At 43.3% G+C, this 13,965-nt stretch overlaps 1 protein-coding gene across 1 annotated transcript; it reads right to left on the bottom strand.

Moving 5' to 3' along the window:
- Positions 1–222: 222 nt before the first annotated feature.
- On the bottom strand, positions 223–9,294 carry Faim (Fas apoptotic inhibitory molecule). The gene is made up of 4 exons (XM_021636582.1): positions 9,184–9,294; positions 8,170–8,398; positions 3,683–3,732; positions 223–402 (listed from the first exon to the last, which is right to left on the bottom strand). The coding sequence occupies exons 1-4, from the start codon at positions 9,292–9,294 to the stop codon at positions 223–225; spliced, it is 570 nt and encodes a 189-aa protein (XP_021492257.1).
- Between the last annotated feature and the right edge of the window lie 4,671 nt (positions 9,295–13,965).

Genomic DNA, 13,965 nt, shown 5'->3' with positions numbered 1-13,965 from the left:
AGCAACTCCAGAAACTCTGACCTCCCTAGATACATTGTGACATGCAAACTATGTACACAAGTATAATATAAATAAAATATTTAAAATAACTTTTAAGATTCCACATGATGTTTTTTTCCCCTGACCACTGGAACTTTACAGTTTCAGGTAACAAAAGATAAAAATGAAAACATCGAAGACCAAATCTACATACATACTGAACACGTTTAATGACCACAGCCATTAGCAAGTCCTGATGTCACCTCTTCGGTTTAGAACCTCACTCTCTGGGACTTCCTGGTTGTCCACAATGAGCGTATGGATGATGCCTTCTCTGCTCTTCCCGCTGCTGACAGCTTTTATGTAACAGTTATGGCTCCCGACACTGAAGTGTGTTTCAGTCCCGTCTTCTACAAAGGCGCCCTAGGACAGCAGAGCAGGAGGCCATCAGCGCTGCAGAAACCTCTCTGTCTGAGTGGTGCTGTCTTTTAAAAGTGCGGTATAATGAAGTAATGTGTTGGTAAAACGTTAAGCGCCGTATACTCGGAGTTTAAAGCTTGCATTTGCATGCTTTTATGCTTCTGTTAGAAATTCAAAGTTTCTTTCCTCATGTTCATTAATTGTTTTGATTTTTGAAGCAGGGTCTTATTCTGTAGCCAAGCTTAGGCTAAGACAGAACTCATGACCCCATGCATGATAATGACATACGGTAGCACAGGCTGACCGTAGTCTCCTGATCCTCTTGCCTCCACGTCCTTAATCCTGTCTTCACAACAACCATGAAACAAGTACTCTTATTGTGCCCACTTTATAGAGGAGAAAACTGAGGCACATGACTTGAAAGCGCTACTCTGCAAGGGGAGTGTTCCCAACCAGCTTAAAATTCTGCTTCCTTTGGGGTATAATGTAATTTATAATAAAATGCACATGTAGTAACTAAAACTAGACACCACTAAATCTACCGAGTACTTGAAGTGTGTCTCCTTAGAAATGAAATTCATACCCTCTGCTTAAAACATATAACTGATCTGAAACCTACGGTGAACGTATGAAGGTACAGAACTCACTAATAACTTCCTTTGTTGATTACTTATTAAATTAGAAGTCTTTCCTTTTGCTTTCAGCAATAGGGTCTTCTAGCCAGGGGTGGTGGTGCACACCTGTAATCCCAGTACAATCAGAGGCAGGAGGATCTCTGTAAGTTCAACGCCAGCCTGGTCTACAAAGCAAGTCTGGGACAGCCGGGGCTACAGCGAGAAACCCTGTCTCAAACAAACAAACAAACAAACAAACAAACAAACAAAAGAAATAGGGTCTTATTCTGTAGCCCAGGCTGACCCATTATTATATATAATTGTTATTAACTATGCAATCCAGGCTGGCCTGGAACCCATGGTAATCCTCCTTGCCTCAGTGCTCCAGTGTTCTCCCAACCAAATGTTGGGATTGTAGATATGAGTCTCTGTCCTTGGCTTAACAATCTTGATAAATTGATTTTAATTAAGCATATTACAATTAATTAACTTTAATGTTTACATTAAGTCTCATTTTAACTTTTTTTTAGCATATTTGCTAAATACTCATGGAGACTTAATGCTCATGGCTCACATTATATTTCTGCTGAACAGCACTAATCTCCAGAAAGAAGAGGGGAACAAAACATCAAAGAGCCTTAGAGGAAGAGAGCCTTAGAGAAGAGTTTCTCAACCTGTGGGTCACGACCCCCCTCTGGGTTGGCCTTTTCATAGTGGTGGCCTAAGACCATCAGAAAACACAGACGTTTACATTGTGATACATACCAGTAGTAAAATTACAGTTATGAAGGAGCAACAAACATAATAATATGGTTGGGGGGGGTTCACCACAACCTGAGGAACTGTATTAAAGGGTCGCAGCATTAGGAAGGTTGAGAGGGCTTTAGAGGATGGTAGGAAAAAAAAAACATGCCAGCAAACAAGGAAACCACAACCAATGCCTTAACGCTCATCTGTGGACAGGCCAGGGTGCTCACTTAGCATGTATAACACACTGGGGTTGATCTCCAGCATTGAAAACTCAAACAAAATACACACACACCCCAACCCCCATCCATCCCCTTACTGGGAGCATCACAGAGGCCAAACAGACAGAGCTCTTGAAGGGGAAGGGAGATGGACTGAACACTGGCCCAGACATATCTTTGGGTGCAGAGATCCCCGCCCCCTCTTTAATGAGCCTTTGGAGGGCAGAGCAAGGGTTAGTCACACAATCCTTGTAAGGTGCTTCTTGGCTATTTGACGAGCATAATTTTGGTGATACCTCTTAGGGGTAAAAATGCAAATGAGAAGCCCACAGGGGGCCGGAGCACTTTATTGTAGGTGTCTCCAGACTGGGGCAGGTTGCTGCCTTAGCTGTGCTAGCCACACTGCTTAGCAACTAGGCTATAGGTAGAGAGAGAGAGAGAGAGAGTTTTCCATGCTGGTTTTCTGCCAGTTACCAAGGAACAAAGGCATAGCAGATGAACACAATTTTTACCTTATTTAAAACCACTTTCTCCTCCTCAGTGGTTGATACGGAACCCAGAAGCCTACACCTGTGAGGTGCGTGCTCTGCTCAAGCACTGAACAACATTGTCAGCCCTTAAAAACACATCCTCAACACCGATATACACCACAGAATTCCTTGAGACTGGGAGGGAACGTGGTGGCAGTTCTGACTCTCTTTCTAGAGGCTTGGGGGGTGGACATGGAGGAGAAGGACCACTAGGCCTGGTGCTAGGCCCACAGTGGGTACCTGACCCCATGCATGATAATGACTGTTCTTCTGCAGGGGCCACATAGGCCTGGAGAGTTCTCTGGGCCCCCGCATAACCAAAGCTTCTGTGAGCAGGTTTATTCCAGGGAAGGACTTAAGTTCTGGAGATAAAACCTGAGTGACTAGGTTACATCTGCCAGGCTTAGGGAATGAAAATGTTGTTTAATCTCAGCACTAGGAACGCAGAGGCATGCAGATCTTTGGGAGTTCCAGGCTAGCCTGGTCTACAGAGTGAGTTCCAGGACAGTCAGAGCTGTTACACAGAGAAACCCTGCCTCTAAAACAAACAAACATCAAAAACAATAATAAAATAAAAATAAAAACAAAACACCTCACTTTTAGGTTAAGATCCATGTACTTTGAGTATGTGTGTAAAACCTTCCTGCCCAAGTGTAATCTGTGGTCGCAGCATTGGCAGCACGGAGGGGTGAAGGCTCGTACTTGCAAATCATCAGTTCTCAGGGGCCTGCTCCACATGATTTCCAGAGGAACAAACGAAGAGGACCCCAGCTCTTGGGGGAGGAGCTTTTTAAACACGAGTACTTCTCAGGATGAAAGCCTCCCCAGGAAGAGGCATGGTGGAGTGTGTGGCTGTGCCAGCTCAGACTACAGATTGTTTCCGAACTCTCACTGCCCTCCTCCCCCCACCCCAAGGACTGTCTGGCAAAGATTTTAGAGCATAGAGTAAAGCATCCTTTTGGTTTTGCTAAGATAACTCTGGTTAGTTACAATAATCACCAGAATTAGAACTTGGCTGTGATGGCTCAGCACTTGCAAACCCAACGCGGAGTAGGCTGAGGCAAGAGGATTGAGGCTGAGGTTAGCCCACGATACACGGGAAAAAAGAAGTACTAGGAAATGCAGCAACCTTTGGTCACGTGTACACATGCACTAGGAATGGCTAACTTACCGTGGTCTCTATTATTTTTCCATTGCACCATACGTCCATAGTATTTTTTTCTGTAAAGATAACAACATTTAAATGTTATAATTCTATATTCAGAGTTAACTTCTTATATTTATTTTCATTTGTATGTGTACAGGTGTTTTGCTCGCATATATGTCCATGTACCACATGTGTGCCAGGGGTCCACAGAGGCCAGAAGACGGTGCCAGATCCCCCCCGGAGCTCTCTACCTCAAAGACAGAAAGAAAAACCTGGGAATGATGGCACACACCTATGGCCTGAGCACTCAGGAGGCAGAAGCCAGAGGACGGCTTTGGAACTCTGATCCTCTTGTCCGCACCTCTCTGGGATTACAGCCGTGCGCCATAATAAACCCGTTTGTTTGTGCTGTGGTAGAAGTAAAGGCATCCGGAACGCTAGGCAAGCACTCCATCGAATGAACTGCAACGCCAGGGCATTCTCTTCTCCCTTCCGTGTCCCCCTTCTTCTAAGACAGGGTCTTACTGTGTTGTACAGGCTGTCCTGGAGCTTATTGTGTATATCAAGCTGACCTCACACTTGACAGCCGACACTTCCACTTCCCCCTCTAGAGTAGAATGATTATAGGCAATGAGCTACCACTCCTGGATCAATAAGCCTTTTTCATTAAAAAAAAAAAAAAAAAAAAAGTTGTGCCAGAGTGGCGGTGCATACCTTTAAACCCAGCAGTTAGGAGGCAGAGACATGTGGATCTCTGTGAGTTCGAAGCCAGCCTGGTCTACAAAAGGAGTCTAGGTCAGCCAGGGCTATTACACAGAGAAAAACTTATGTCAACGCCCCCCCCCCCAAAAAAAAAAAAAAAACTGCATTGCTATGCCTTTAATCTTTACGGTAATGTACTTGGGAGTGAGAGGCAGGAGGATTTCTGTGAGTTTGAAGTCAGCCAGAATGACAACAGTTCGACCCTGTCTCAAAGGGGTGGAGGTCACTGAAGAGATGGCGCAGCAGTAAGGAACAGTTGCTATTGGAGAGGACCCAGGTTTATTCCCCAGCACCCAGATGGTGGATTTTAACTCTAGTGCTAGAAGATCTGGTGCCGTCTTCTGGTCTCAGCAAGCACCAGGCATGCAAGGAATGCACATATATACATGTAGATATACGAACACATAAAAAGTAAAAATGGAGAAATAAACCTTTTAAAAAGACACTCAGTTCAAAACTGCCACAGTGATATCTAATACTTTGTATGTTAATGTATGAGTTTTTAAGAATAAAAAAAAAAGCTATTTGCTATCATTCAATTTAACAGTAGACTAGAAATGTCTGAATGTTTGTATGTTCTCAGTGTCTGATGCACTAACTGCTATTTTTGAGATAGTTAATAAGTATTATCTAAATAAATGAATCAGAGAATTAACATGATCATAATGAATTCACTTTAGTGATGGAAGTAGTAAGGCTAACCAGAAGCAAGGAGGCTAGCCAAAAACTATCAACTGGCTGAGTGCAGTGGTGCACACCTGTAATCCTAGCACTCAGGGAGGCAGAGACAGGCCGATCTCTGTGAGTTTGATGCCAGCCTGGTCTACAAAGTGAGCCCAGGACAGCCAAAGCTACACAGAGAAACAAAAAAACAAATAAGACAAAACAAAACAAAACCCCATGAGAGATGGAGAGATGGATCAGTGGGTTAAAAAAAATCACTATGGAAGCATGGGAACTTGAGTTGGAGTCCCTGGAACCCACGTAAAGTTCAGATAGGTCTGTAGTCTCAGTCCTCTTATGGTGAGACGGTAGACAGAGCCAGGAAAATCCCCTCAAGCTTGTGGACTAGCTAGCCTGCTGTATCAATAGCAACCAATAAAGAGATGCTGTCTCAAACAAGGTGGGAAGCAAGAACCAACAGCTGATGTTGTCCTCTGACCTCTAGCCTAGGCACCACAGAGTGCTCACACACACGAGCATGCATGTTTACACTTATGCCTACTTTATACACACAATATAGACAATGCATCTACATGCGTCCTAGTTAACTTCAGCTGTCAGGTTGACACAACCTATAGTCATCTGCGGGAGCCTCAGTTAAAGAATTTCCTAGATGAGACTGGCCTGTGGCCAGGTCTGGGACGGGTTGTCTTGTGTATGGTCAGCGCAGAAGAAAAGAGGGCTGAGAGAGCGAGCCTGCAAGCAGTGCTCCTCATGATTCCTGCCTCCAGGCTCCTGCCTCCAGGTTCCTGCCTTGAGTTCTTGCCATGACTTTTCTCAAGATGGACTGTAACCTGTCAGCTAAAAGAAACCTTTTCTTCCTTATGTTGTTTTGAAGTCACAGTTTTGATCACAACCAGAAAGAAACGAGGACAACATTAAAAAAACAACACAAAACTTCGTTCTCTGGAATTGATGGTTTTTATCTAATGAAGCCATATACTCATTACCTACAAAAGATTCTTACCTTATTAATAAACCTTAAGTTTCTATTTTTTTTTCTTCTTATTTTTTTTTTTTTTTTTTTTGAGAGAGAGATCCTGGCTGCCCTAGAACTCCCTATATAGACCAAGCTGGCCTCAAACTCACAGAGATCCTCCTGCCTCTGTCTCCTGAGTGCTGGAATTCAGGAATGGCTGGGTTTTGCATACATTTTTTTGGTATGTATGTCCACATACTTAGAGCCCTAGGAAGTTGAGGATGGCAAATCCCTGGAGATAGAGGTAAGGTGGTTGTGAGCAACCAGGTGCGGGTGCTGGGATCAAAGCTTTGAGAGAGCAGTGTGTGCTCTTCATTGATGAGCCATTTCTCCAGCCCCGGTTCCTGCTCTTCTGTGTTCCTACTGCCTCCACCTTGCAGCTTTGAGATGGTTCACAATTTTACAATCGTGATAGTACTGAAACTAGCTCTTGTCCATAGAAATGCAAATGAATGAATCTCATTTGGAAGTGGACTAAGTCTCCGCTGAGATAGTTTTCCATCTATGTGCAAATCCACGTCAGCATTTCTGAGCACACAAGTATATGTGTACAAATAAAATTACATGTGCACATATGTATGTAAGTATAATTGCCTGTGTGTATATGTTGGCGTTGGGGTTGTTCTGTTTTTCATTTGTTTGTTGGTTGGTTGGTATGTTTTTACCTTTGCTTTCGTCTTGGTTCCGGGGAGCAAAACCAGGGCCTTGCACATGCCTGGCAGGTGCTGTACCACCGGCCTAGAGCTTAAGCTCTGTTTTTGTTCTGAAATTCTCCTTTGAAAGCCAGGTGTGGTGGTGCATGTCTTTAATCCCAGCACTTGGGAGGCAGAGGCAGGGGAATCTCTGAGGCCAGCCTGGTCTACAGAGTGGGTTCCAGGAGAGCCAGGACTACACCCTATCTCAAAAAAAAAAAAAAAAAAAAGTCCTCTGAACTGGTCTTTCCTTGTTAAATCATGAGTGAGATAAAGAGATAAAAGATCTTCTCACATGTTTATGCACAAATAAGTTGTTCTCCTGCCAAACAAACCCTTTGAGGGTTGAATGATGACCTGCTCACATGGATGCATGAGAAACAAAAGACTCTTGCATTCCCTCTCTCTCACTCAGATCTCCCACTTAACTCGATGAGGGAATGATTAAATAGTCACTACAACAATCTAGTACCGCAAAAAGAAACAAAAAAAAAGAAAAAGGGAAAAATCTAATATGGCCTGCATAGGGTTACAGAGGGGCAAGTGGGACACAGTCTTCCACCTAACCAAGAAGTGACCCCCAACTGACAGTTGCTTGCAAAGAAAAAAAAAAAAATCAGTTTTCTCCAACGGAGTCTCACTGGGTGTGTAAACCACACTTAAGGGCAGGCCTCGCACTCCGCGGTAGAGGACCAATTCAAACAAACTCAGTGATGGTTTTGAAGATTATTTTTCTCCTATTGCTTTGTCTGGGCTCTTCCTTCCTTCCTTCCTTCCTTCCTTCCTTCCTTCCTTCCTTCCTTCCTTTCTCTCTCTCTCTCTCTCTCTCTCTCTCTCTTTCTTTCTTTCTAACTGTCCTTTTGCTTGTATAGTATGGTTCCCAATTTTGTGTTTTTTATTGATTTTGTTTGTGTGTTTCTTGTGACTTTTTCCAATTTTTAAATTCTGGTTTGTTTGTTTATTTACCTGTTTGTTTTCTTTCTTTTTTTTTTTACCTGTTTGTTTTCTAATGAGATAAAGCATGGAGTTGGATGGGTGGGGAGGATCTGAATCATCTGGGAGAAGATGATGGGAGAGGGGAAGTTACGTTCAGAATATATTACAGAATATATTTTATAAATTTTCTTTCTTTTCTTTTCTTTTTTTTTTTTTTTTTTTTACATGGTTTCTCTGTGTAGCTTTGGCTGTTTCTGGACCCACTTTGTAGACCAGGCTGGCCTTTGAATGCACAGAGATCCACCTGTCTCTGCCTCCCCGAGTCCTGGGATTACAGGCATACACCACCGTGCCTGGCTTATTTTATTAATTTTCAATTAAAAAATATAATTCATTCCACAGAAACAGCTCCTACTTACCCAAAACAATCCTGAAGTTCTCACCGTCCAAGTGCAATATCCAGGTATTGGTCATTTTTGATCTGTTCTCTATATACTTCTTGAAGCTTTTCCCCTCAATGTCTAGAGTATATTTAAAAACATAACCTTTGCCAGAGAGTATATGTATGGTAGCTTTGGTTTTTGAAGGTCCAACACAGAAAGTTTCCTTCCCCACTAACTGGAACATCCACTCTTTTCTTATCTCTTCCTAGATGATAAAATAGAACAGGTTAAAATGTACAAATGGAGGGAATTTTAATATTTAACATTTAAGAAATAATGAAAACTTTTAGGCGATTATGTTGTTAAATAAGAATGGCACTCATAGGCTCATATGTTTGAATGTTTAGTTACCAGAAAGTGGAACTATTTGAAAAAAAAAAAAAAAAAAAAAAAGAGGATTAGGAGGCGTGGCCTTGTTGGAGGAAGTGCATCATTGGGGGCGGGGTTTGAGGTTTTAAAGGCCCCTGCCAGTCCCAGTAGCTCTCTCTCTTGCTGCTGCCTGTCTTCTTTATATATGAAAAAGCTACACAGATAAAACCAAGCTTCAGGGCTGGAGAGATGGCTCAGTGGTTATGAGCACTAGGTGCTCTTCCAGAGGAATCAGGTTCAATTCCCAGCACCCATATGGCTGTTTCAACTGGCTGTAACTGCAGGCTCAGAGGTTCTCATGCCCTATCCTGTCTTCAGAGGCACATGCGTGGCACACCTACATGCATACAGGCAAAAACATCCTTACATATAAAAAAGTAAATAATGAAAGCCTAAGAAAGCAAGCTTCAACGGGTGTGGTGGCATACACTTTTAACCCCAAGCCCTGGGAAAGCAGAGGCAGGAGGATCTCTGTGAGTTTGAGGCCAGATCTATCTACACAGCAAGTCACAGAACAGCCAGGGCTACATAGACTGACCCTGTCTCAGAGAGACAAAGGAAAGAAAAAGAGAGGGAGCATCTCTGTGTTATAGTTTACAAAGTCATAGTATGTTTTCCTACCTTCCCATCCACATATACAACTCGTTTTCCTGATGTGGTCCCATGTTCAAATTCAATCTTGTGGACGCCATCACTTAAAGTAACATCCCAGATAGCTACAACATCTTTCATTTTCCACGGCCTTTAAAGGGAACAAAGAGAATTAAAAAAAAATAAATAAAAATAAAATGGGCTAAAACAGTAATAGACTAGCCATTAATCTTCCCAAGATGAAAATACCAGATTTTTTTTTTTTTTTTAAAGACAGGGTACTATGTATTCCAGGATGGCTTCAACTTACTATGCAAACCTGATGGTCTAAGTTTGATCCTTGGAACCCAAGTGTGGAAGGAGAGAAAGGGCTCCACGAGGTTGTTTTCTGGCCCCCACATGTGCTTCATAATATACGTCCCAATACATATTCACATATCACGTGTGAATTTGCGATGGCTGTGTTCTTTATTTATTCATAGCCATGTTCTTTCATGATAAATGTCAGTCTTTAGCTTCTCAAGTCATTGCCTATGTGAACCTACTTTCGAAGATGCTTTTCTTAGGCAGGCATGGTGGCACATATCTACAATTCTAGCATCTGGGGAGGCAGAGGCAGGAGGACATCGGGAGTTCAAGGTTGTCTTCTGCTGCATTGAGGCCACATGAGACCCTGTCTGAATCAAACCAAGCCAAACCAAACTGAAAAGAATTGAACCAAATGAAGCCAAACCAAACTGAAAAGAACTGAACCAAACGAAGCCAAACCAAACCAAACCAAACCAAACGAAGCCAAACCAAACCAAACCAAACCAAACCAAACCTGAACCGAACCAAACCAAACCTGAACCGAACCAAACCAAACCAGCTAGTGGATTCCCTGCTGAGTAGCAGTGGTTTTTGGTAACAACTGATGTAGCAGGTGGTGGCCCTGCCTTCTCGGCAAGGGAGACCTAACATCACTGTGGGCATGACATCCTGAGACTTGCTGGTCACCTGGTATAGCCTTCCTACCACGTGTGAGAGGGACGAGTGCCCCATGCTCAGCCCCAGGGTCCCGGCCCCCGTTGGGTGGGATCTGCAAACCTCGAGAGTTCGAGGTTGGCTCAGTGTTCCCTGTCCAGTACAGATCTGGGCGTTCTGTCTGTCTCCACTGCATTCAGATACATTTGGGGATGGGGCGGGGGGGAGGAGAACGCCCCTGAGTTTGGCTATTTGCTACTCTGGAATGAACTGCTAAGGGGACCGTGGGAACCTACCTGACCCACAGGCCACGAAGTTCATTGAGACCACAAGTGGCTTCCGGTACAGGACGGAAAGAACTGGTCCTGACCTCAGTATTCATACAGCACCAGTTTTAATGGCAGGAATGAAAAAGAGACTCCAGCTGTAACCCACCACCCTTTCACCTGGCAGGCGCCAATAACAGATGATAAGAAAGAACTTTCTGTTGTCAGTTGTTATTTAAAAACAAACAAACAAACAAACAAAACTTTCTAATCCCCTTCCCTTTGAAATGCATTAGCTTTCAGTGTATTTCTTTAAAACCATATAATAATTGAAACAAACAATCAGCTAGGGCCTTGTACATGCCAGGCAGGTACTCTACCACTAAGGTATGTTTCCAGCCCATTTTGGGGTGTTTGTTTGAGATGGGGGGTATCTCACTCACTTTCAAAGATTTTTAGACCAGCCTTACTCTACAGTGCAGACTGGCCTCAGCTTCCTCGGTGCTGGGATTACAGATGGAAGCCACCTTCCTGGTTTGTTTTTTCAGCCTTTTATGTTTTCATCTTATTATTTCTCTTGCTTTCTTTCTGTTTTTTTTTTTTTAATCTTTTATTTATTTATGTGTGTGTGAGTGCATGTGCAAAAGTGTGTCTGTGTGTGACGGGGAGGGGGAGAGTTGCTTGTCAAGTGTTTTCTGTCACTCTCTATTTCTTTGAGGTAGGGTCTCTCCCTGAACTTGGGTCTTGTGTTTTCTTATCTATGTTGGGAGCCAGCAAACCCTAGACACTTTCCTGTTTCTGCTAGGCTCAGAGATTGGGTTAAAGGCGTGTGACAGATGCCTGGCTTGTAACCTGGGTTTAGGGATCTGAACTCTGGTTCTCATGGCTACGCACGCAGCAAGTGCTCTCCAGTCCTATTGTTATAAAGGTGACAGATAGGCATGGATATAATAGCAGTGAGGGACTTCAGCACACAATTCTCATGAGCAGGGAGATCATCCAGACTAAAAAGCATGACGCTTCAGAGTTAAAATGAATCATGGATAAAACGGACTCCAGAGACGCTTATAAATGATTTCGTTTAACATCTGTGGAGTACATTTTCTTCTCAGTAGCCCACAGACTTTCTTTAAAAAAACCATTTTTTAAGGCAACACATCTTAACTAATACAACAAAATTAAGTAGCTGCTTTTTATTATATCATATGCCAGTGGAATAAACTAGAAATAAGAGGCAAGGCAAATAGGAATACATAAAGAATGACCAATATACTCTTGTTAATATAATGTTTGGAGACGAAGTCTTATACTCGGCAGCCCAGGCTGTCCTAGAACTTACCACGTAGCATTCCTCCTAACTCAAACTCCCCTGGGCCTACCAGGCATGAGCTACCATATCTGGCTAACGGGTGCAGTCTTGAATATGTATGTAATGGGTCATTGGTGAGATAAAGAAGAGAGACATATGCCAAGTATGCCTAGACACCACCACTCGGAAGGCAGTTAAGAGCATCTGCTGCTTTTGTACAGGACCCAGATTTGGTTCCCAGCCCCCATGTGGTGGCTCAGTGCACATAAATATACAGATATACATGCAGGCAAAAGACACACGCACATAAGATAAAATGAAGAGAGCTAAACAAAAACTGTAAGAAAGAATTGACAGATGGGATCTGTGATGTTCAAAAGCTCTGCATAGGAAATGATGCATCAGGGAAAGAGGTAACATACAGACTAGAGGGGAATACTTATCAGAACTTCACCCAACAGAGGGGTAATATACAGAATATATTAAGTTTTCAATAAAAGAGAGCGAGAGGAAGGAAAGAAGGAAAGGTGGGAGAAAGGACAATAATAATGATTGGTAATTGACCTTATTGTTGGGGGCTGGAGAGATGGCTCAGGGGTTAAGAGCACTGTCTGGCCTTCCAGAGGTTCTGAGTTCAATTCCTCGCACTACTTGGCAGTGCATAACCATCTATAAATGGATCTGATGCTCTCTTCTGTCATGCAGGCATACATGCAAACAGAGTGTTCATATGTAAAGATAAATACATCTTTATAAAAAAAAAAAGAACCTGTTTTTGGGAATGTAAGATAATGCAGACAACTATGGAAATCAGTATGGAGGTACCTAAGTAAACTAAAAATAAAATCACCATATGGCATGATTAATCAATTACGTACTTGAAGAAATCTAATTCAGCATAACCTAGGCATACCTAGACATCCATGTTTGTTTGGACACCGTGTGCAATAGTCAAGATATGAAATAAGCCTTAGTGGCGACAAACATGTAAATGGATAAAGAAAACGAAGGCCATATAAACACAATGGAATATTATCTGTCCATGAAGAATGCAATCATGCTGTTTACTGGACAATGAATAGAACTGAAAACAAACATGCTGAGGCAATGAAATCACACCTGGAAAGACATATGTTACATCTTTTCTTTCATGTTGAATTTAAATTTAAAAAAAGCAAAATAAACAAAACAACAACAACAAAACAAGGCACAGAAGTAGGAACTATTTGGGAAAAGGAACCAGACCAGAAGAAACTAATGGATGGGTGTGCACGGGGGTGGGCTGGGGGTGGCTGTCGTGGGAATGGACGGTCAAAGCATTAATATCCACTGCTAGAGTCTTTTGGGTAGCATAACTCATTAAAGCCGCAGGGAAGCAAGTTGCCTGGTCAGATGCTACTGAGGTCTGGCCATGGCTACCATAGATGGGTGGCTTCAGGCTGACCCCTGCTCCCCAACCTGGGCTGTGGCCTATGAACCACCTTTGCAAAGCAGCGTGTTGGGTCTGATTCCTTAGACTGCAAGGCCTTGCTCCTGCAGCAAGCTTGGGGACCGGAAGCTCTGGAGCATGCGCATGGGAACAGTACAGGTTACCATCTACCGCCCTCAGTTCCTTACCCTCCCGGAGTAGCTGTCTAACCTGATGCTTCGTTCTCTGCACAAGCCTTCCTCAGCCTGTACCCCAGACATCAAACAAGTCCTGCCCTTTGAGCAACGCCCAACAACAAACGTTGCTAAGAGCCATCCTCACAGAGTGCCTGGCTCCGTTGTTGGGGTGAACTTGGTGGGCAAAAATTCAGGACCCGTGCTGCCCTGAAGCCTAAGGAAGGTAAACCTGCTCATGACATTGGTTCTCTAAACCGACATTCTGGTGTCCCTTCCTTTTTCTCTGCCTTGTGATACTAGAGATGTCTCGTAAATTTCCCAGAGCGGTTTTGAGCTTACACTATAACCCAGACAGACCTCAAACTTGCAATTCTCTAGAGCCCAATCCTTTACTTCCTTAAAGACCCAAACTCCTTAAGGTGTTTGTCCTAAGTGTGTCTGCCTCGGGGAGACAGACGTAAAATTTTCTCTCCCATCTTTACACAGCCGCCTCTAGAATCATCCCTCTTGACAAAACTCATTTCAGTGATGGGCATCTCTTGAGCCAGGCAGAACAGGATCTTGTTCCAAAACATCCACCCGGTGGGAGAGGTAGATGGACCTCTGATCCCGTTCTTGAAGGCAGAACCCCCAACGACCTCCTTACCTCCTAAAGGCCCCACCTCTTAA

The sequence above is a fragment of the Meriones unguiculatus genome, chromosome 6 (assembly GCF_030254825.1).
Source record: "Meriones unguiculatus strain TT.TT164.6M chromosome 6, Bangor_MerUng_6.1, whole genome shotgun sequence".
Taxonomy (NCBI): domain Eukaryota; kingdom Metazoa; phylum Chordata; class Mammalia; order Rodentia; family Muridae; genus Meriones; species Meriones unguiculatus.
This window is presented reverse-complemented; position numbering and strand designations above follow the sequence as displayed.

Bases quoted from the DNA above. Each gene is read 5' to 3' on its own strand.
- Faim (XM_021636582.1), bottom strand. From the start codon at position 9,294: ATGAAAGATGTTGTAGCTATCTGGGATGTTACTTTAAGTGATGGCGTC. The intron at 8,399-9,183 runs GTAGGAAAACAT...TTTATCATCTAG, and splicing joins TTGTATATGTGGATGGGAAG to GAAGAGATAAGAAAAGAGTG. The intron at 403-3,682 runs GTAAGTTAGCCA...CTGCTGTCCTAG, and splicing joins GAAAAATAATAGAGACCACG to GGCGCCTTTGTAGAAGACGG.